Raw genomic sequence first — 24,970 nt, 5'->3', positions numbered from 1 at the left:
GCTCTGAATTTTGCTTGGAAGTTTGGTGGCTTTATGATACATGGAATAGTTGTAACACGGGCAGTCGGGCATACATAGCAGGCAAAGCCTGAATGCCCCTTGTTCAGCTAATATATGTAACACTTCTCATCTGTATCAGGCTGATAGCCTGCACAGGGTGATCAATCACCTAATCCAATATGAGTGTAACCACAGGATATATTATATATATGCATGCCTATAAAAACTTTGTCAGCAGTTAGTACGTTCTGATTACACTCGCCTACAATGAACGGACAAATCCTAGAGATATCATGGTTATGTGAGTTTAATGTTTTAATCAATGCTGTTGAATTGTTTATGGAATAATTACGGAGGCCTAGATAGGTAAGCTTGCTTGTAGAGTGGTTACTTTATGCAAAGTGTTAACTTCATGATGGGGGCGTGGCCCGTATTCAGAATCATGCAGAAACAATTGGTGAAAACTATAGCACTAGTTCTCACCTTAGCCCAACATTATTCAACTTGTAGGATAGCAAGGATAACAAAACGCTCTCTGTCTGAGTGGCGAAATCCAAGTCATGCAATACAAATCACGTGAGTATTAATCAATTCCCACAATCAATTTCGGCCTTAACATCTATAGAATTGCTGCCCAGATGTAGCCTGGCTAGCTGGGCTACATACAAAATGTGGCCCAGGCGGCTCCTTTGATCTGAGGTGTGAAAGTGTTAGATTAGTTTATACACCCCTGTCAATACCCCAGTAGTAGTCACAGGTGACGACGCAGGTTGTTTGTGGTTATATGGAAACCACAAGAGTGTTTTCACTGTATAAATGTCTGTTACATATCTGTACTTTTCTTCGTAACACCATCAACTTGGAAACCAAACACATATTGATATGGGAGTTTAGGAAAAATTAAGCACTTGTCACCAAACTTTGTTGTTTTAGATAGCTATGCATTTCTGCTTATTTTCTGCAGAGCATTGAAAGCATTCGTGTAGAGGAAAACTTGAGCCACATTCTTGAAAACCAGACAAACAGGAATAAAGTTAGTGCATAGAACTGTTAACCCAAAGGTCCAGGCTTCTCAGTGCTACATACCTCTTTGTTTATATGTGACAGATACTGATGATGCTTACTGGCCAGCGCCTCTTTGAACATGTTGCAGCTACATGTTGTGGGTATGAATCCTGCCAGTGACTTTGTTTCTTAAAATAAAACTTTGTATACCTTTTTGGAGCATTTTATTGCTCATATAAGTTCATAGTATCCTGGTATTGCTTCACAATATACAGACAGGTCAACTTGATAAATGCACGTTTGTCACTGTGCTTGGATTAAGGGCCTAAACTTGACCATCAGTTTCTCACCCCCACATCATCATTTTCCTTACTGCATCAATGATTTTTTTGTAGCAATGGTGGCTGAATGCAGCCATTAGGCAACTTTTAAAATTACTGTAGTAACAAGCTGAAACAAACAAAGAAAGTTACATTCTGAGTCATGTGAGCTACGTATGTAATGTAGCCATATATCAAAACAAAATAATAATCTGCCTGTCCACAATGGAATTTTGAATATTGGTGGATGCAAGAAACTGTTAAGTTTATGTGCAGGCTGACATTGTTTCAGTGCTATACTTTAATAGACAGTTTAATGCTTAGCTTTGCAGTTAAGTATGCTGAAATAACGTAACTACTATACAGAAATAAAGTTTTGCATGCAGGGCAAGCACATGGTACCAGACATAATCTATTACCTTAATCTATCAGTGATAAATTCCCTCCGACAATGACACTCCTGATGTTGTACAACTATCTGAGACTATAGGTATCTTTATGCGTAACACTGATGAGTTGGTGTCTAGAGTTTATCCAGACTTGCCCTCAAACTGTAATTGTTATCAGAGCACAGTCTGCCCCAAAAAGTAAAGGTCTGGTGAAATACAGATTCCATATCAGTAATAGTGCAGAAATTATGTGCTATCCAAATTAACGCGTGCAAATGACATTCATGCACAAATTTCCTTGGTAATCAGTTACGTACACCATCTAATTGAATTCCTTTGAAATGATGTGAATTACGGATGGGGCGGGAGGCACCAGACTAATCAGAGCATTAAATTTCAACTCCTCTCAAGTCTTAACAAAACTACCCACACTATCAAACACAACCCCTGGTAGAGCAGTTACATACCTGCAGAACTGCGTACCTGATGAATCCTAGGCAGTTGAGTTTCCAACAGTTGTTAAATTCCAGGGTTCTCCCCCCCTCCCACACACAATTTACTTTCTGGGTGCACCAACTATTATTTTATTATTTTACACTCCTGAGACCCCATGGGTCACCAACGGTACTAGGTGTGCAATCACTAAACTTTCTGCCAACACTATAGAAGCCAAAAACATGTATAGTTTTTGTTTAACTACCTACCTATCTGCTACTGTAAGCATTGTGAATCAGCTCATGTGAAGGTGGTAATATCAAATGACTACTTTAATATTACATTTTATTACACAGTACAGTCAGTACTAGCAATGCATGCCTGCACTTAGGGCAGGAAAAAATGCTAGCAATATTAGTCTGATGGATTTATGCCTACATGATAAAGATTGCCACAAGTAGGCAATTACAAATATCCCAAAGCATGATCTTGATACAAGTTAGATGTTCTATATATATATATACCACACCTGTGGTTGAGATCAAAAGCGCCGCACTGTGGTATATAACTGATATACCACGGCAAACTGTGATATATAACTGATATACCACGCTTACCATATATGGTGTAACTTCACACATTCTACGAAATCCTTATCTAAACAGTAAACAAGTCTCTAATAACAAGCGCCTAAATCAACCAGCAACTATTCACTTCAGGAACTGGAACAAGTTTCGATGAACTCTTGTCTCCTTCGTGGATAACTCACTAATCACGACTATGTGGGAGTGGCACCACTAAAAGTGTAAAACGTCTGATCCATCAAGAATTTCTATTGATTTCCATCTCCAGGAGGTGCTGTTTCACTATAACTTACTATTTATAATCGTTTTCATCTACTGGGGTGTAGAATATAACAGTTATAACACGATTACTTGGGATATGACTAAATATACGCACTCTCACTCGAGCGCTGCGCTCTCTTGTAAATCGTGCGTATATTTTAGTCATATCCCTCGTAAGCGTGTTATAACTATAAAATATTATATAGTTATACAATGGCCACGAGTGCTCTGCCTGATATAAATGCACGAGCCTGAGGGCCGTCAGGCCCGAAGGCAAGTGCATTTATACAGGCAGAGCACGAGTGCACGTTGTATAACTGTTATGTACCACTCACCTAATAGGTAGGGAGAGTCTCACAAGACAGCTGTAACACTTATAAAGGCCAGGTTTCTAACATCAATTGTGGGTAACCAAGCCGGACGTTGCGATAACGTTCCCCCTACAATACTGCAGCCACCTGAGATATTGAAAGCTAGTACGCTATGGGTTATATCACTAACCTGCATTCGCTGTTCGACTCTCATCATGTAGTGCTCAGCATGCCAGCGTGATCACTCAATCGCCATATAGACTAAGCGCCAGACTAATGTGATTCTCTCGAGCGAAAGAAAGCAGCTAAATAGACGGTTTAAGTAAACAAAACCTAACTACTAAATGATACTAGTCTAATTCTTACTATTCACACTGGCTAAACTTGAATCTGGTGGCATGACAAAACTGGTTACCACAATCAAACGTAAAGGTTAGTATTATTTAGAATGTACTAGTTTTATTGAGTCATGGACTACAGTTTAATCTGGGCTAAGATGGCACCAGACTAGTAAGGTGTATAAGTATAAGTACGTTTATATATATGTAGACTAGAGTTGTGGCCACCCATGTTGGCTTTTTCGATCGCCATTGGCTGCTTGTAAACATTATACGTATTGGTGACGTTATGGCCCACAATCGACTTCTACATGTCAGGCTATAAAAGAATTCAAGTGATCTGTGAAGTGTCTTTCCACCTATTAGGTGAGGTGTCGTGGTGGTCTTGGCCACCGGCACTTGTGTTATGCTGCACAAAACCGCAGCCAGTGCAATATCTGTATATTGCACTGCGGTCGGTGCATTATAACTTATAATGCACTCGTTGAGGTCTACAAAACCACAACCGGTGCGTTATAAGTTATAATGCACTCGCTGAGGTCTGCAGCAGTGCAATATACAAACTATGGCACTGGCGGTTCCTTTGAACTTCCCACGAAGAGTGGTACATATATATATATATATATGTGATTGTCTCAGCAAAACCACCTAGTTTGCACAAGCATGCATTTTGAGAAAAAACGGAATTTAAAAATATTGGCGAAATTACACATGCTACAAATATGTAGATTTTAATTGAGCCATTACTCAGGGAAGATTCATACACACCTTGGGACCAATAGTACCCTAATTAGTGCCCCACCAATAGTACTCTATCAAGGTGCACTGATTGTCAAGTCAGTTTATGTACTAAGGGAATCTGTGCAACCTGAACTGTAGGTGTCCACATTATAATAAGCACCTACTCGACTGCATTAGTCTCTCTTGAACACAAAGACTCTTGTAGTATAGTTGTCAACTAAGGAATGTGGAACATCATCCTTATAACACCAGATGGACGTATCAATACAAAAGAGAAAATTATCAGCGCTACTAGTGTCTAGAACATACCACAAAACAATTGTCACATCGTATTAGTATTGATTACATACACTATACATATATCTACACATACATGCACTACACATGCACGCACACACGCACTAGTATTACAGACAGACAGACAGACAGACACACATACATACCTGTATCATTGGTATGATGAGGAAACTCATCAAAGTACAGATGAACCAAATCCACAACAGGAGGGGGGCTGGGAGTGGGAGATGTAGAAGGAGCAGTAAAGTTAAGATTACAAAAATCTTCCGTACAACAACATTCAATTGCACTGACATCTTCCCTGACAACTGGAATGCACTCCGTAAATGGACACTCATCGATGAAACATGCCTGTCTCCTTATACCACCCAATTCAAATAATAACTGACAGTTTCCATGTGATGCAGGCTGGTTGTACTGCTCAATAGCTACTTGACTGCAGTTCACCACACAGAATGGAACACCATTATTAATATCAGGGCAGTCCACAACATCATTGGATAAACATGATGCTGAATTAGTAACAGTGATCATGGAGACTAACAATATTGAACACAGAAATAGAATAGTTGGCATGATCTGAAGTGAGCAAAAAAAATAAACAAGTAACAAAAAGATATCAGCCTACAATCCCAACAGCATTGCCAATTGTTGGTCTTTTTATTGTTAAATGTTTATCTATAACAAAAATTTTCAGGGTGCCAATACAGTGTCCGTCATGAGCTAATTGTCATATGTGACTAGATTTTATAAAACCTATCCAAACTGCACATCAGTCAAAACCAAACTAACACCACAGTGCACCACCATACTACTAGATTTTAGTCTCAACATTACTCAAATTACTCAAACAGGTTTTAAGATCTGTGTTTGTTGGGTGGTGTTACATGCTTAGTGGTGTAGCAAGTTCGCATGGTGATTTCTAGATAAGAATCAGTGGTGCACTGGCGGATGGATTGTTATAGGTGGTCAAACGTTTTCTGTGTTAATCTTGCTGTATATCAGTCAATAAGGAGCTAGCACAGCCCTGTAACCTCATGTATGGGCTTCAATCATGGCCCCCTTTATTTTGAAGTCTATCTGTTCCCCCCCACCCACCCATTTGTGAGCACTTGTGATACTACTTTGCTCTTCCAACTTGTCAGATTTTCTTTCTTATTTAGAGGGGAAACTAGTGGTGTGCGATATATCGAAAAAATATTGATATTGCGATAAGTTGTCGGTATCGTTATCGTATCGATTGTCAATACTGCTTTAGTAGATTTCAATATTTATCAAAAAGGCAATATTTAGCGATAATTATCAAAATATCGAAGAATATTTCAGCATTTAGTGTGTGATTGCACAATCACGCTAGAAATGAAGGTTGGTTCTGTACAATCTAGCCACTTTAAAAGCTTGTCTACCAGTTTTCTAGGCTTATCATTAGTTCTATGCAATAGTTTGTGTGTAAATTGTATTTGAAGCATATTTATAAATATCGACCGCCCACGCAATTACCCCACCCACACAATTAAAATATTATCGAAAATCGAACCAAAATTTTGGTATTTACCCCATTATATCGAAATGAAAATCCTGATATCGCACACCACTAGGGGAAACTGTACAAGCAGCTACAAATGCCGGGAATGCTCTGAAAGGTGATAAACTGATGTAAATTTCATAAGCGTGCTCATTATGGCAAGCTACAATAATGACTTAGAATTTTTAAAACCATTAATCTCAACATTACAGATGTGAGATTTGGATTGATTTTCCAAAATCCAGTCACATATGCATAAGAGCCGGCATAGACTATTGCTATTGATATATGACATGAAAATCAACAGAAAAAAATCATTTGTAATTGCAAGGCTATAAACTATACATACCACCAGGGGCTGGCTCATAAGTGCCTTGCGGAACTTGTGAGTTCCTGAAACTACACTAAGCAAAAAAAAACTTTGAGAAGCATTTACAGATGCAATCAAAATAGCTTCAACCATACAATTCCACTTGAGGAGCATTTTATTTAATCACAAGCAGTTGCTCATTACTAAGATAACAGATACAATCTAACAAAATTAAGAAGCACCCATGTAATGTTGAGTAGAACTTTCATGGTTGCTAACAACACAAAAACACTATTACAGTTTGAAATTTATTAGAAATGTGAACTATCTAGTTCACATTTCACTATTAAGGGTGCTTCAAATACAGACACAACACAGCTGCAGAAACTTTTGCACAATTATTATACTTTAGTTTAGGCTTCAAACTACCACACGTTTTCCCTCTTCTTGTAGTCTACATGACAAACTTTGCTAGTGTAAGAAGACTATTGCAGCACTAGAATGTTTCATATTCTTCTACTATTTTATGTATTTCTCATATACCATACAAGTCTTTTCTTCAAGATCATAAAAGTTTGATAACAAGTACTATAACCAGGTGTTGGAGGAATACACAACTCCGCGGAGACCCTTTAGCGAAGTTCTCTTCCTGGTGGCTCCATTTCATGCATTTTTTACCACATGACAAAGTCTTCTATGGTCATAAATACTGAAGCCAAACCAAGGGATTGATTATGCTACTGAATTTGAAAAGTTAGCAACATCCTCCTGAAATATGTTCTCTGCATAAACCCTAAGGCTCACATCAACGTCTTGTAACACCTCTGGGTATTTTGAACTTTTATTAAGTGTTTCTATTTATCTGCCAGCTATTGTTGGTGTCCAGTTGATTTCATGGTCAAGTTCATACCGTACAAGCACAAATTTTGGTGAGCAGAATATTTGGCGTTTGTTCAATATTATACATTTGAGGGGAGTTTCATTGATGAAATGCATGAAAAAAGTCTCACATGGTAACAAATTGTGTAGCTAGCATTGTGGAATCTTGTTTACAAAGATATACGCTTAACTTGTTGTCTAAGTACTTGCCTGCGCAGCAGCATGAGCAGTTATCCAAAAGGAAACAAGGAACATTCTCCATGCAATATCTCCAGTGTGTGTATCTTCGCTTCCTGGTGTAAGACGATATTACCGCAGGTTGCAGTTCAATACATTGATAGCTATCTTGCTAGCTATTCAATTCGTATCAGATTTCACGAAACTCCACTTGGTCATACTTCTTTTTTGACAAGCTTGCTATATATATATAAATACAGCAGCTTGCTTCTTGCTTGATTTCATGCCTTCAGTCAAAATATAAGAACACTATTATAATAAAAAGGTGAGATTTTAATTTGGCAGTTTTGTGCCAATCGCCAATTTTAATTCCATGCCTAAATCTCTGCTCATATGGTGGTACAACTGAAATGTGTCTAGTAAAGTTTGATAATCACCCAACAACCTGAAAGGTGCTAATAACAGTGTAGATACAGAAAAGTGGTACCTTGAGAAAGATACATACAGCACAGTCTCCCATACTTACATGTACCCAGACCCTTTTCTCACTATGATACCTATCAATTGAGATTATTATAAGTGCCTGCTCTTCACCTATCTAAAGCAACTAATGTCATTTACAAACAAAGTGACCTGCCATATGCAGCCATGTGCACCTGTTTAGGACATTGTGTACTGCTTGTGATTAGCTCAGGTTTTGCATACCTGTGTATATGTAGATTTTTAAAAAAAGTGTTGTTGTTCTGCATCATTGTATCCATCAAATTGCAATAATCTAAACCAACTACTATATGTAAATGCATTAGGCAAAATGTGTGGTTATATTGACTAGATTTCCCGATATCTCATGACGACCATTAAAACCGCTCAACTGGCTAATGTAAAACATTTAAAACACATCCAATTGGTTTAACCACTAGATAGCTACTTAAGGATGAGTATGGCACACACAGATTTTCCCCAGGCATACTGACACATGTTTGGAGGTTTCTATCTGATACAGTAAACGTTTAGTTAGCAATAATTATCACCATGAGATTTCCTGTAGTGCCATTTGAATGGTAAACACCCTATGCATATGTGTACACATCAAACAGGCTTCCAACAGCATAAACTTCATACACACAGACAAGCACTTCCAAGTAGCACATCTGTGACAAATCAACATTACGTCATTTAAGGAATGATATTGTTTATTATAAAGTGCTGCTTGCTGACAAGAGAATCTCTCTCACTTGGTAAATTATTATCAACATTCCGACATTATGTCAACCACACTTTGTTTATCATGCTCTGAAGAAAAGCAAAACAAAATTCTATGGCTCTGACATCACACAAAAAGAAAACCATTAAATTGTCCAGCACATCTCAAGTACAGAAATTGATGGGATTCATTCAGGGGTTATACTCATATTACACTACAACTGATACCAACAGCCTTAAATGTCAAGTCAAACAACCATTACAAATATAACATGAATCAAGTTACTACAAATTAATGGTACACAAAGAATTGACCACTGTACACACAGATAGAACCTATGTTTGTTGTGGACACTTATATATACAGTAACACTGGTAGGTGATCCAAAGACATCAGAATGAAGGAAGGTATATGATCAGATAGATGTAAGGGAGTAACTAAACTGGCCAAGCCTCTATAAATCATCTAAACACATCACCACTGGTAACCACAATATAAACTAACCATATCCAAACTCTGGGCAGACAATTAACAACACACCATGTTGCACCCTCTGAAATCCTACACTTCAAACTACCCCCCCTTCAGTCTGTTCTATCAACATCTTTCTTTGATTTCTGAAGATGGTACTTAAAAGTATTACCACAGTTGACAAATTAGAGAAACCATTTAAACATTTTAATGCATAACTTCTCTAACAAGCATGGCAAGATGCTACCACCACTTTAGAAAACACTGAGAATTAATTAGTACACATACACAATATATGTGATTTTGTGCAACTTCAAAAAGGTTGAACAGCAGAAAATAAAGTGTGATTTTTAACCCTGAACATGTTTGTAGAGAATGTTTAATACATACTTGTGGCCTCAGTATCATGTACCCAAATAAAGCCAGTTAAACAATTTCATTATAAATTTCATTGTACACACATCAGATGAACTACACTACATTATTCTTGATACGTACAATACCTTCAGCCTGCCGGCGATTTAATTGACACAAAAATCACACCGCGCGAATTAGCCATACAAACGTAAAACAAATTTTGTACGGAATGTATATTTTGTAGCGATTTTGTTTCGGTTTGGCATTAAAGACACTACATTTTATACTGAGCAGTACACCAACTCACTTTTTGTTACTTTAAATTGTTCCTACTCCAGTCCTGGCCGATGTATTCTCGTCACGTCATACGACACGCTCTTTGGTCTCGATCTCTCAAGATGATTAATAAAATACACGCATGCGTGGGATAATGAGTCGTCTAAATAATGCACGCTAGAGTAGTCGCACGGCATTCACTTCCAAAATTTGCTCTTTTAGTGAGTTACTAAATTGTTATAATGTTGTGCGTAGCGTTTAGCGTTTCCTGTTAAGTGTGGATAGTGAGTAGAATAATTTTCTACAGCTGGATTGGCCGTCCCGCCCTCATCTCGGCGCATTCAATGCCGCTTTTCGCGCAATATGTGAACAACGTTATTCAGGCTTTTGCTGTAGAAAATATTCATCCCATTATGAAACTGCTGCGTAGGCTTCTTTGCGGTTCCCTAGTGAGTAACTAATGATCAAGGGTGTGTTGTTGCTCAAGAAAACAACAGCAACCAGGCACAGAGCCTTTGTGTGTGTGTGTGTCGCACGCGCAGCATATATAGCCCTGGCCACTTAGCCAGCAATGGCCTAGGTTTGATTCCCAGTTATGTTCCAGTTATGTTCCAGTTGTTGCCTTCAACAAGAAACTTTACTCACTTGCATGGTCTACCCAGCTATTTAAATAGTGACCTGATGTCAACTCATGACCACCCAGCTGTCAGTACCATTTGTGGGTACCCGGTGTTAACCGGGGAACCAAATTCCAACTGTCTATGGCAAGTGATGAGAGTTCAGGTACCCACGCAAATCCTACTGGGACAGGACTAGTAACCCCGTAGGAGGCTGTACCATGTCTCACACCTCAACTCACAGCACCTGAGTAGTGCACAGGTGTCCCAGTGCTTGTCCACTGGTAGGTGAGACCATGCTAACACGGTAGCCAAAGGTGCGCATGCGTGCGTGTGTGTGTGTAGGATAAGTGTGTCAATGTACAGTATCAGTGCGATGTGCCAGTGTAATACGAGTGTGTTTTATAGCATCTGCAAGCTAGATCTAGTTAACAAACAGCTTCATCCTAAGGTTTTGTGTCTAGCTAGCTGGAATTTTTGGTCGGTCTTATAAGCAATGAGTACACTCACTAAAAACAACTTGATGTCTCTTTGGTAGGCAAGAATTATACCAGCATGCATGCTTCACTACTGTAAGTAGTCCCTGCACACTTGCCAAGGACGGAGCACTTTGACCATAGGCTTTGCACTAGTAATGTAGACCTATAGATAGTCCCAGATAAATGTATCTGGCAGGGGTATTGGATAATTTATTAATTGTGTAGAAGAAGCATTGAGGATTATTATAATGCTCTAGTGGTGAACTATCCACCTACTTCATAACTCATTATCACGTATGATGTAAAATAATTGTCAGAACAGTGCAATCCCTTTTTAATTTTTGGTGTAATTTTATTGCTAGCTATATGCATATGTGGTTGATAATTTACTATGCATGCGTTCCTTACTTTTCTGTAACATAGATGTATATGTGCTGTATATATGGGATCTGCAGACTCTTTGATGATTTAGCTGTAGTTTTAGTACATTGGTATGTCATAAATGTCTTTTTCCTACCTCTGTTGTTGCTACACCTATAGTGATGGGAAACAATCATGTATTAACTTAATGTAATAATATTAAGTTTTCATGATCAGAGTTATTGTGTTGATCTACAAAAATGGGTGTGTCTCAATATATATATACATACTAGTTATAGAGTGCCTTTCTGGCATGTGCATGTGATGGTCTTGTACCCGTCATTCTGTGTGGGTGGGGAAAGAACAAACTGCCTGGCATGTGAAGCTACATAGAGTAACTTGAGTAATCAACAAAACTGCATGTAGCCTATGGGAGTCTATGCAATATAATTTTGAATTACATGCAGGACATGAACATTTTTATGTTTGTGAGTGAAACAGCGAACACAGCAGCATATGGAAGTAATACGCATATGCATTTCCATGTGAGCAGCATACAACCTACAGTTATATTGGACCACAGTTGTCACATGCACAGTAACCCCATCCTTAAATATGTGTGAACCAAAAAAATGTCAGTCCAGTAGTCCATTCTAGTCCAGTGATTAGATAAAATGATAAGTATCATTACATGCAGTAGTTATGTATAGATGTATTTACTCATGTCCTTCTGTTTCCACATTCATCAATTAGCTATATAAACTGTGACAGACTAAACAATGAATTTTTCTTGCTCATAACATTTTTCAATTAGAAACACTGGTGAAATCACATGTAATCAGAATTGAACATGTGTGAATTTTGTGAGGATCACATTGTTAGCTTTATTTATAAGAAGGAGCTATGGTGATGAGTATCATTGAGTGACGTAACACTGATCACAACTTTGGGCAGATGCATACACAGAGACAGACCAGCAAAGTCTCAAAACATTATACTGCCATTTGTGTGATCACATGTACTAAACAGGTACTAAGAATTGCATGAGCAAACTTTCCTGGGGAGACAGGACTACTACTTGGTAAGAGAGTTGTCATTAGTGTGGGCACCTAAAGTCCCACCTTAATTTCACCCATTAGGTGAGACATTGGCATCTGATTGCTTCCCCATTGCATGGTATAGTTTGCTTCCCCAAGGGTAGACTACTGCTTCATCACTATAGCTGAGTACTATGTAGTGCATAAGTTTAACAGGATTACAGGATGATTCAATTTATCAAATTTTTTGCACTATATTGTACTTTGTGTGGGAGGATAAAAGTGCTGATGTGTACTGTATTTCCCATACAGTATACATGTTCTGTTTGACTTATTCACATAACTGTGTATACTGTATTTGCCCATACAGTACTTCCCTGGCCAACACTGGGTCCCCTGGGTATATTATTGTATCATAAATCAGATATCACTCCCGCTTTTCTAGGCATAACATGTGGGCGTACAATTCATCAATAAGACTGTCCTATAGAGGTACACTCTAAACCAACAATTTAGATATTAAAGTGAAATGGTCTTTATAAAGAGGCAACCGCTAAGTGAAATTACCTAATGTCCACCATTCCAGTACATTCCATTCCACTGAATCCAGACATCCGTAACTAGTACCCTGCGGTATGCAAATTATCTAAATAATGGACAGTATAGTATACTAGGGATCTATTTTATTGCTGAATTTATACCCAATATACATTTCCAGCAAAACCACCCTAGGCTTCAGCTATGCTGCCATTGTGCCACTACCTTTTAAGTTGTATCAAATTTACATAAATTTTTAAAGTCATATATATAACTAATATATATGATATAGCTGCACATAATACCATTATAAGGTGATGCTGCCTGCAACTGAAGATCTTACTATAACTCATTTGATAAGCCTTAGGCATGAGTCAAGTATGCCAGGGTGAGATAAAACAAGAAGGGGTGATAATATTGTATGATACAGGCAATAGTACACCTAGCTGTGTGTATCACCTAGTACATGCTACACATTCTTCTGTTGTGTAGGAGATGATAGTTCAGGATTGTTCCCTTGAATAACTAAATGTGAACAATCATCTCCCACTACACATCAAGAGTTGCACTTCTCAGCTACATCATTTTCTATCACAATTGCTTCCATTATGCCATATTCAATCCTAGGAGCACCCTATGCATGTATACCTCATTATATTAATTCCATCTAAGCCCCCTATAGTCCATGAGCTGGAGGGGTCAGTTGGTATCTGAGCTGAATAAGGTTCATTGCTTTTTTTGAAAAGGTGTCCATCCCAATAACACAAAAATGCATGATAGCAATGTATTTGTGGTAGCTTCTATTTTTTATGGTCATATTATATAGATATACAATAATTACATGACATTAAAGTTATGCAAAATCATATTACTAGTTACATAAAACATTTTTGTTCATTTTTAAAATTCATAATCTTCATCTTGAAGTTCATTTATGACATCTTCATCATCATCAGTATAATCAGCCTTTTTGCCACAGTCCTGCAGTCTACACATTTCTGCACACTTGAGCCAATTAGTCATACAAATGCACCTTGGCAGCTCACACTTCTTTGCACAATCACAAGCTAGAAGATCTAAAATAGCTTAGGGTGCTGGTTGACCAGTCATCTAGTGTATCACTAGTTGAGTGTACTTCAATCTTCCATCCCCTGCCTTCAGGACTTGGGAATAGTTCCAAACATCTTCGCCATATGGCAGCTGAAAATTTGATCAAAGAGCGTGCTGAACTAGGCAATCTTTGCAAGGTGGAAAAGTAGATGGCTTTCAACCTCACCCTTCTTGGCACAGAACAGATTACCTTAGTTCATTGACTTTAGTAGAGATGGCACGTGAAATGCTCAACTTATTCATTAACTCTAACGACACATCCCACTCTCTATCCAATTCCATAAAGGTATCTTGGTAATCCTTTGCTGTGAGTCGGCATCTTCAGAGCTTTAGCCTTATCTTTACCAGCAAATGCACTGACAGTGTCACACCCAGTAAATGCATGGATACCAATTAGGGCTTGGCACATTTCACTAGAACCAACTCTTTTGATGTCTATATTATGTATTTTCCTTATTAATTTGCTGCACTTTTGAAATAAGGTACTCCAATGGCATCATGGAAAGCTAACAACATGATGAAAACATTTGTATCTTCTGAGCAGATAACTACAGCCTGATATCCATCTTTTGCTGTATGAGTAGCATGTAGCAAAAGGTATCCATCAGCTTTTTCTTGATTACACTGTAGACATGGTACTTGCACGCATTCCTCTGATGTAATTTTGAGACAAACCTCACTAACAGTAGCATACAAAACTTTCTCACCCAATTGTTCTCTGTGCTGTGTACTCCTCCATTCACTTACTAAAAAGGCGATTAAGCTGGTTTTGTTAGTGGTTCTTGACAAGAAATCCCTCCATTGCCTTACGATCTGTGTACTAGCAATGCTCTGAAACTGATGACCAGTCTCCCGACCTCACAGCAACCTCTCGCTGTTTTTGATTGAATTTTCTTTGTAATTGTCAAAAACAACGTACATCAATTCTCTTGCTATGTTTCCTTCTCTCAGCACAGTACCGCAGTAGCAACATCATCAAATGTAGATTGCTCACCTTTGACCTTTTGCACTAAACTCATTCCATCTACGGTCAATGCAAAATTATCTGGTAACTGCTCAACTGGTACTACATTGCTTTGAAGGCATGTTGCTAAAGCAGCTTTATTGGTTTTTTAAAAAGCAATCCATCTGGTGTGGACAAAGCCCAAGGTAATGAATGGTCCAAGGGGATGGGACAGAATATCTTCCATCTTATTATTATTAGCACTTAACAGTGACCAGCACTGAAGGTCTGACAGCAACATGTGCTGCAACCTTAGGATTACCCCTTGAGCCATCACAATAATTCTCCCATCAATATAGTCACTCTGCCACTAGATTTCACTTGCTTCTTTTGCACTGACATGCTGCTAGAAGATTTTAACTTGCTCAATACTATTGAGTCATGAAATTGCTTTACTGGAGATCTTTTTCTAGACACCAATCTTTAAAATCTGAATAACATTGTTGACCAATATCATGTACCTTCATCATGCAGATCAGAAGCAACTTCTCTAGGGGCTTTCCTAGCTGTTGATATACTCAGGGCCGCCCACGGGGGGGAAGGAGGGCAACTGGGGCATTTTGCCCCGGAACCCCAGCCAGAAAGGGGCCCCAGGAGGCGCCCCTTGAATACCTGTTTAAAAGATCGATATACTCTAATAGAGCAGTCAGATCTAGATACTCTAATAGAGCAGTCAGATCTAGATACTCTAATAGAGCAGTCAAAGTATTCTTCAGAGGAGCAGTGTAGCAAGCTTAATAAGGAGATATGGTTGGTGAGGGCTAGCTTTTGTCATTTTCAGTATGTAATGACTTTTTTTTGGTCTTCAACTTGCATCTTGGGTGAAGTTGTGATTCAAAATGGAAACCTCCTTGCCCCTGGGGCCCCAGTATAGCTCTTTGCCCTGGGCCCCTTAATTTCTTTGGGCGGCCCTGGATATACTCAGTAGATCCTGGCTCTCAGGAAATGGATTAATCCAACCTTGAACTAGTTCACACACTGTTGCAACAGTTTCTGCATCTTTCTGAATTCTTGTAATCAGGATACTGGAGTTTAGCTTTGTTTCCATCAACAATGTTTCTTATCTGTGCCAAGAAGGCACTTCGATGCTCTGCTGTCATGTAAAACCGCTCAACTCTTACCCAAATTAATGGCAAATTGAATTCTTTTCTTCATCATTTGCATTGTCACCAAATAATGAAGAACTATCAGCTTATTGGATGTCATAGGTTGAGAATGTAGTTCTTGAGTTTTGCATGGATCCCATGAAGGGAACTGGGATTTGCATCTCAATGCTATAAGAAGTTTAATTTCATGGTGTTTTACATATGACAAAGGCAATTATGCCGGATACCTCACTGTGTATTATGCTGAAATGTTAGCTCTGCCAGAGAGTAAGCCTGAAGTTAATCAAGCATTTAATGCTGGACAGTTTTCAGTTCAATTATCTTGTCTCAACCCTTTTGGACGAATACCAGTTGATCAAGCTACTGAGGTGACTGTGAACAAATTAAAGATACTCAGACTCCAGGGAATACCACTAAATTTAATTTGAAGCCATGTGACTACTGAACAGTTAGTTAAAGCTTCTCTGGTTAAGATCACTGGCCATGCTGTTCGCCTGTTCAAAAAATAATACAGCTGCGGAGTGGAATTCCTGGTCATTTTCTGTCCAAATTAGAAACTGTGCCCATGTCAATGCTTCACAAATACATTAAGGACCCTAACAGCACAATTGTAATGCTTACCATCAAGAACACCATCAATGGAACCCTCAGCAGCAAGCCCAACAAATGTCTTTTAAACCGGCATCCCGAAATTATTTTCCTAAAATCGACAAGGCATTACAGAATAGTATGGAATGCTCCCATTCTAAGAACTACTGTAGAGCAAATTTTTTTTTACTTCCAGACCAGAGGTATCATGTGGTTTTTTGAAGAGTAAGTATCCAGTCTATAGGTGTGGTCTACTAAACACAGTGGCAAGATTGAATTGTCAAATCCCAGCACCGTAATTTTATGGGATATCGAACCAAAGCTACTATGTGGCTTTTGAAGAGTAACTATCCATTCACTGCATGGGTGTGGCTTACTAAACATGCTGACAGGATTGATAATCAAATCAATAAATTTATGTCAGACTAGAGCTACTATATGGTTCTTACTAGATGGAAATTATTCATGCAAATTCCAGTAGGATAAATGTGAAATATTTATTTTTGAACTACTGGTGTCAACTGAACTCATAATTACCTCTGTACTGGAGGTTACAAAATACAAGTGATTTTGTGTGCTTCACTTGCACACTATGCACTAGCTACATGAAAGAGTCTCATTTTAAATTTGGTCCAGCCACCCCATTGGTTCAATCAGTACATGACAATACTTGACCAGCCATTTTGCAATTTAGGACTTAAATGGAACCACATATTGAAAATAGTTTATGTGTGAGTATACACGCGCGTGTGCATGTGTGTGTGTGCATCAAGCAATTCGTAGAACAGGGGTGTATCTGGGATTTTTGCAAGGCGATTTTTGGGTTTGGTAGTGAGTTATACATGCAGGGATCTAGGGTTGCAGCCTCCAGCTGTTGGCATTAAAATGCATCAAAAGTTATGGGTAGTACACAAACACACACACGTGCGTGCACGCATAAACCAAATTTCTTGTGAAACAGAAAGCTCAATAGGGTTTCCAACTCAAAACTGGAAGTTGCCTCTTTTTGTTGTTTCTGGTGATGGTCACATAGACTGACCTGGAAGATGAAACAAGTAAGTGTTAATTTATTGTTGAATTGTTTGTAGCATTCTGTATCAGCATAATTTTAACATGTGTAAATAGCCAAAAAGTGGTCACGTGACCAAAAATCCCATAGAGTTTTCATAGGAAGATGCTTCTTTTTATTGTTTCACACAAACTGACCTTTAAGATAAAAACAAACAAGTGCTATATTGCTTTCAGTATTAGTGTAGTTTTAACATGTATACTATCCCACATGACCAACAATCCTGCAACAGCTATTATTGGATGTGCTCATGCATGCTATAGTACTAAAAGATGTAGAAGTCTTCATTGTGGCAATTGTACCTCAGATCAACCAAAAATATGATTTTTGAATATATTGGCTGTTCGATGCAGCTATTAAGGTCAGTACGTGTGAAAATCACCAGAAACAGCACATTGGGTGTAAACCCCGGCTATCAGAAAGGATAATCATTGGCTATGCATGGTAGATTTGTAATGGTATTGCTATTACTCGTGATTGCACCTGAAAGGTTGATGATAAGACTGCTTACTTAAAATACACAAGGATTGACCAAGTACACCTGAAAGTCTTGATGGGCTGCATGGCAGTGGAAGTTCAAATTTGCCCATGCTATTCAAAGATTATATACATGGTCATAAGCTGAGTGTGTGCAGTGGTACAAATATGCTTATGACCGATTCTGTACTTTATGATAGGAGTCAGTAGTAATTATAATAGCAACACATCATCAGTTGGACCTGATCATTAGATTACATTATCCATTTTTGTCAAAAGACATGGGTACACAAAAGGCATATAGCCTATTAACGTGCTACCAACACAAAATACATAAACACAAGAACAAGTTTACAAATACAATGGATAAGACACATACAAAAATAGCAAAACAGTTATATTACACAAAAAGAAAACAATGAAGTGCAGAGTGAAATGCAAGACGATTTGACAACCGGAGAATATGAGGAGCAGAGTTCCATAAAAAGGGGGTGTTAACAAAAAAAGAATGATGGTAAGGATCGATAGTTGTCAAGGGAATTGATCATTACATATCAGAACAGAATACGGTACGTGCTAGAAGAGACAGTGACACAATCACTGATGATGATGAATCTCATCACATCAACACCTCATGCAAGACACCATACAATTTGTAGTGACGTCATACACATTAACTGATACTGAAGTGACTATTGGAGGGGAACATCCTGATCATTATATGACTGAAGATGGTGTACATATGAACATCACTGTGCATTTGTATTTTGTTTACTTACTAAAAGAATATATAGATACAGATGAGGTCTTGTGATAACATAATTATCAACAGCTTCTGTTGGTTGGTATAATATGTTAATATACGTAGTGGTAAAGATAACTTCACTATGCCATGCAATATAGTCAGTTACTGTGTAGATGGGAGCTGCACTAATGGTGGTAACGTTACCCCTGTGGTGTACAGTGCATGTCAGATGATATTCATTAATTTGCAGAAGTAAGTATAGAGACAGGCATTCAATGGTTGCTATACTGATGTTTAACTGTGGAAGTCTGCATGTCTTCATAAACTTTTCTTAATACTTTATTTACAACTTAGAATTTTATGTTAAAATTTGGTCTCCATGCATGCTTGATTAAGGATATTGTGTCACTGGAGAATCGTGCCACCAAACTGGTACATGGTCTATGTAGTATGCCATATCAGAATCGACTGAAACTTCTTGGGCTGAGTATTCAATTATTGTCGTAGACAAAGAGGTGACTTACTAGAAGTCTACAAGATATTAAATAATCACTATAACGTCTATCTTAAGAGTCTATTTGTCCTGAACATCACCACCAGCTGCAGTAATAGAGGACACCACCTAAAAGTTTACAAACAAAGAGCCAGAACTTCAATAAGACAGAATTTTCACCCACTGAATAATTGATCAGTGGAATGACCTACCTATAGTTTGTAATCTCAGTATCCACAATTAATTAAATCTTTCAGTATCCACAATTAATTAAATCTTTTAAATCTAGATTAGACAAATATTGGTCAGTAACAGGATTTGGATACTGTGATTAGGATACTGTGATTAGGATACTGTGAAAGGCCTCAGGCCAAATGTTATATCCAATAATAAATAAATAAACAAGGCAGAAGATTTGTATGGCTACACACATAATAACGGTAACATATGTACAGAACTATACTATAAGAATAACAAACCAATTATGTCACTATGTTCAGACATAGTAAATATATACTGTACTAGAAACTAAGGAACACTGTGCTAGGTTAGATCATTGAGGGCTACAAAGAGATCTTTTCAGTATGCAACTGTGAAGCTGTGGAACAAACCGCTTAAAGAAATGTCATCATGCATCAAACGTTTTTGCTGCCGCATACGATTACCCTTTGAATTTTGATTTTGCACTATTTATTACATATGTATAGTATTGTTTTGTGTGTGCATGTGTATGTATATGTATGTGTAGCATTTGTGTGTGATTTATGTGCTACAGTGCAGAAGAATGGCTAGTCCAAGCACCAGAGTAACTTTAAAGTAATACCCATTCAGTGAATAACTAATGCTATGAGTATTTTTTGCAAGTAAACAGCTATACAAGTGTATAAAATTATGTGCTGTGTGGTGAAGTGAGACAACAGCAGTAAATCACTTGCTGGCAGTCAGGGGTACATTAAAATCAAACATCCCTGCATGGCTGGTTGCTACTGCCACTACCTAGCTTACTTGCATGTTGCTCCAATCTACCCAGTATCATGATTACAAAAACAGCTTGGCTGTACAGAAAAAAGATGTGTCCACAAAACTAAAAGTAACTGGCAACTAAAACAAGGAGCTAATATCTGGTGAGGCCAAAAAATGAATGTTAATACTGGCAACTAACTATAATCTATATAACATTGATCCTTTATCACTGACTAGTGCATTCCTGATTAATTCACTGTAAATCTAATTGGCTAGTAAATTGGTACCTTTTCCAATAGTCATTGTAGAGGAGAAAAAGACGGCCAAATTACTAGCCAATTAGAGTTACAGGGAATTAATTAGGAATGCAGTAAGACTGCACGAGTTAATGATTAAGGACCAAATTTTTATAAATTATAGTTATTTGCCAGTGTTATAACATTCATTTCTTGGCCTCAACAGATATTAGCTTCTTTAGTCGTCAGTTACTTTTAGTTTCATGGACATGTCATTTTTGTGCAGCCAAGCTTTTTTGTATGTGTATCATCAATCATATTTTTTATTGGGAAGGCGACAGTGAGACCATTATACCAGCCCCATTTTCATTGTCAATCACTGGAGGCTTGTTGATGTCTCTGCGCAACTTTTTAATCCTCTCTTCAACAGTCTTAGCTGACAGTCTGGCCTCAGCATCATCATCCCAGCATTCCGTAATAGTAGTGATTAATGTATCCAGTTGCTACAAAAGACACAAGGACATACAATTACATGCAAACAAAAACACATCATACAAAACAAATGTCACTGCATGTGTTCAAACAAGATCCACCTTCAAACATAATTATATAGGAATTATCAAAATGTGACAATGTAAAGAACCCTTATCAAAACACATACAGCCAAGCACAGGAAGATAATCAGTAGAGTTACCATCATCAGCTATGTACAACAATGGAACAATTGGCCAATATCATCACACTATTATATGTGACGCATCGTAAACAAATGCATCGTAAACAAACGCATGTGACATGCATAGCGTTGGGGCTACAGAAACGAAACAAAACAAAGATTTTCAAACTCTCCATGAGCAGGTGAATGAGATGGTATTATATTTTTAATCGATTTGAGTCTTCCTCCTCTGAGTAATGGCCCGATAAAAACTTGTATATTTTACCATTTTTTTCTTTTTAATTTTCTCAATACACATGCTTGTGCAAACAAGTCTGGTTTTTGCTGAGATGGCATGATGTACTGAAGCACCACAGCTTCTAACACTGCCCCATATGCACTTCAACTATGGCATAGTGGATAACAATTGATTCTGAAGGATAACTAATAGTTTCCACATTACTGATTGGTCTGCTAGCTATACTACAAAGGCTGTGATCCTCTTGAAGGTGACCAGATGCAAGGCTGAACCACTTGGGTCATAAAACAGTCAAAACTTGCAGCCACCAATTGAATTTGCTACAAACTATGAACCACAGTTGTAACATGAGAGGCTTGTCTAACTACCACTGAAATTAAGCCACAAACTACTCTACAGTGTGTATGGTGTGCCCACAAATTAATAATTTACATGTGTATACTAGCAGAGCAGCATAGTGCAATAGTTGTGCACTTTTTGATACAGTTATGAAACTTTCCATATAAGTTGTACTCCTTGTGACATGTAGTTTTTGACATAGTGTCATCGCATATTTGACCTTTGGTGACCTTTACAGCCATTTTTGTAATTCTACACCCCAGTAGATGATAACAATTATAGATAGTAAGTTATAGTGAAACAGCACCTCCTAGAGATGGAAATCAATAGAAATTCTTGATGGATCAGACGTTTTACACTTTTAGCGGTGTCACACCTACATAGTTGCAATTAGTGAGTTATCCATGAAGGAGACAAGAGTTCATCGAAACTTGTCCTGAGGTGAATAATTGGTGGTTGATCTAGGTGCTTGTTATTAGAGACTTGTTTACCGTTTAGATAAGGATTTCATGGAATGTGTGAAGTTACACCATATATGGTAAGCGTGGCCACAAAGCGCGGTATATCAGTTATATACCACAGCGTGGCGCTTTTGATCTCAACCACAGGTGTGGTATATATATGCTATCCTTTCAAAATTTGGAGAAGTTACTTCAGACGTGATTACCTAAAAATAATGGGAAAGTCAGGTTGCTAGGGGAAACGGTTACTATTATGTGCTATATAAAGCCTTACTATGAAATTTTTGTCTATTACTTGCCCATTAATAATTTACATCCCAAGGGCAAAGAATTTTATACGACTTATAAAAATGATCATAACTTTGTAGTGGAATGAGATACTAACTTCAAACAAAAGTCAATATAGTTCTTAGATCAACAGCTTTAATTTGATACCAGTGTAATATAATGCTTCAGGAAGATAAAGACAAAAATTAATTTCAATGAAAAATGGCTGTAAAGGTCACCAAAGGTCAAATCCGTGATGGCACTATATCAAAAAACACATGTCACAAGGAGTACAATGTGTGTAGAAGTTTCATAATTGTGCATGAAATGTTCAATTTTTGGTGCTACGCTGCTCTACTATACACATTAGGCTATGACAATGGTGGTAACAAAAATTTTGCTAGAACAGGAAATCAGTTTTGAACATTGACTTCCACCTGCAGATAATCAATTATAACCAAACATGGCAGTAATTTAATTTTTAACAAGTAGAATGAAAAATTAGAAAAAAAAGTTGAAACAGGGATCAAACAAAGAAAAAAAGTAGTGAAACAAGGGAATAGCTAAAAGTAGTGAAATAAGAGAGGTTGTCTATACCTGCAGACATATAAATAAATATATATATATACAAATGGACATTTATTCCCTACAAGCACACAAAAAATTTTGGAATTTTCAACTAGAGTAGGGACCATAGCACATCAATAAAAAGTACTGAAACAAGCTGGAGTAGTGCATGATATTAAATCACAGTAAAACAATAAGAAGTGTTATATCCCTACTGTGTTCAAGACGGAAATGCACAGTAGGGATATAACACTTCTTATTGTTTTACTGTGATTTAATATCGTGCACTACTCCAGCTTGTTTCAGTACTTTTTATCGATGTGCTATGGTCCCTACTCTAGTTGAAAATTCCAAAACTTTTTGTGTACTTGTCTGATAACTTTTTTTTTTGTAAATAATTATTAAGACTGGTGAACCCACACATACAGCATCTAAAATGGTGCCACGTGCCCCCCCCCCCCCCCCAGCTATATCAATTATCGTCTGAAAAGTGAAGCATCCATTATGCTTTGTTGTCAGCTATGTTCAAACCATTACACAGCATTTCAAATCAAGAACTGTTTGAAAAGCACCTCTGCAATCCATGCACACTGAAATGGTGCCGCGAACTCCAGTTATATCAATTATTATTGTCTGGAAAGTGAAGTATCCATCGTGCTTCGTTGCCGGCTATGTTCAACCCGTTACACAGCAGTATGAATCAAGAACTGTTTAAAAAGTGGGACACAAAGCAGGACCATGATGCATATATTGTACATACTGTGGTTGGTGAAAAGACATGTATCCGGCTGAAGCGATGCCGAATGGTGAAGAAATCAACCCCATAGCTATATCCATTGTTCCATTGTAAGTCAGCCAGCATAAAATTCTCTTAAAATAGAAAATTTCATAGAAGTTTGTTAGTGGGCTTGGGTATACCTAACCATTAGAGGTGTACTGATAATCAGATTGGTTAAAACTAGGCAATTTAGCATTACCTGGGCATCTACAAGCCCAGTAAATGATAATAATATCGGTCCTCCTATTGCTCTGTACCGATACTGATATTGATAAAAAATGCCATATCGGTGGCCGATATTTTAACCAATCTGATTATCAGTACACCTCCATTGGTTAGGTATACCCAAGCCCACTAACAAACTTCTATGAAATTTTCTATTTTAAGAGAATTTTATGCTGGCTGACTTACTAACTGACTAATTGATCCCTCCAGCCAAGCATAACTCGACAATGGAACAATGGATATAGCTATGGGGTTGATTTCTTCACCATTCGGCATCGCTTCAGCCGGATACATGTCTTTTCACCAACCATGTCTTTTCACCGGATACACGTCTGTTGTCTTTTCAGCCGGATACATGTCATTCGGCATTGCTTCACTGGATACATGTCATACACTTGACCAGTTTCTGGAAAACTCCCTGGATCTGCCGTTGCATATGAGAAAAAAAAAGAATGCATCTTTCTACCAATTTGGTTGTATTTAAAATAAAAGTTACCTATAGGTATACATGAGCTTTACAAAATGAACACATTCTCAAACAATAATTGTATGGGTGGAATACACTTACTGTTTCCACATTGAAGGCTGCTGGAAATTCTGGTCTTTTCTTAGCAGTCACAACGACTTGTTTCATCATCGCAATTGAAGGGTTGCCCTTTACCAAGTCTTCAAATGGCAGCATGTAGTCACCAGGGGTTGCTAAGAAAAACACGATACTT

General features: G+C 37.8%; 2 protein-coding genes across 5 annotated transcripts in view; both read right to left on the bottom strand.

The window, feature by feature from the left end:
• Positions 1 to 10,048, bottom strand: part of LOC136236432 (activin receptor type-2B-like) — a 44,068-nt gene extending 34,020 nt beyond the window's left edge. For 2 of the 3 annotated variants that reach the window (XM_066026583.1, XM_066026585.1), the window contains exons 1-2: positions 9,912 to 10,048; positions 4,828 to 5,260 (exon numbers count right to left, since the gene is read on the bottom strand). In XM_066026583.1, the coding sequence (XP_065882655.1) occupies positions 4,828 to 5,257 (430 nt within the window). In that variant the 5' untranslated portion in view covers positions 5,258 to 5,260; positions 9,912 to 10,048. Of the gene's footprint in view, positions 1 to 4,827; positions 5,261 to 9,750; positions 9,819 to 9,911 lie in introns of those variants that run through there. The other variant, XM_066026584.1, reaches the window with a different exon arrangement.
• Positions 10,049 to 20,689: 10,641 nt separating this feature from the next.
• Positions 20,690 to 24,970, bottom strand: part of LOC136236429 (activin receptor type-2A-like) — a 43,039-nt gene continuing 38,758 nt past the window's right edge. For both annotated transcript variants that reach the window (XM_066026581.1, XM_066026582.1), the window contains 2 exons: positions 24,820 to 24,950; positions 20,690 to 21,203 (listed from right to left, as the gene is read on the bottom strand). In XM_066026581.1, coding sequence (XP_065882653.1) covers positions 21,024 to 21,203; positions 24,820 to 24,950 — 311 coding nt within the window. In that variant the 3' untranslated portion in view covers positions 20,690 to 21,023. The remainder of the gene's footprint in view (positions 21,204 to 24,819; positions 24,951 to 24,970) is intronic.

This window comes from Dysidea avara, chromosome 10 (assembly GCF_963678975.1).
Source record: "Dysidea avara chromosome 10, odDysAvar1.4, whole genome shotgun sequence".
Taxonomy (NCBI): Eukaryota; Metazoa; Porifera; class Demospongiae; order Dictyoceratida; family Dysideidae; genus Dysidea; species Dysidea avara.
Note: the sequence above shows the minus strand (reverse complement) of the source record. Positions and strands in the feature narration are given on the sequence as shown.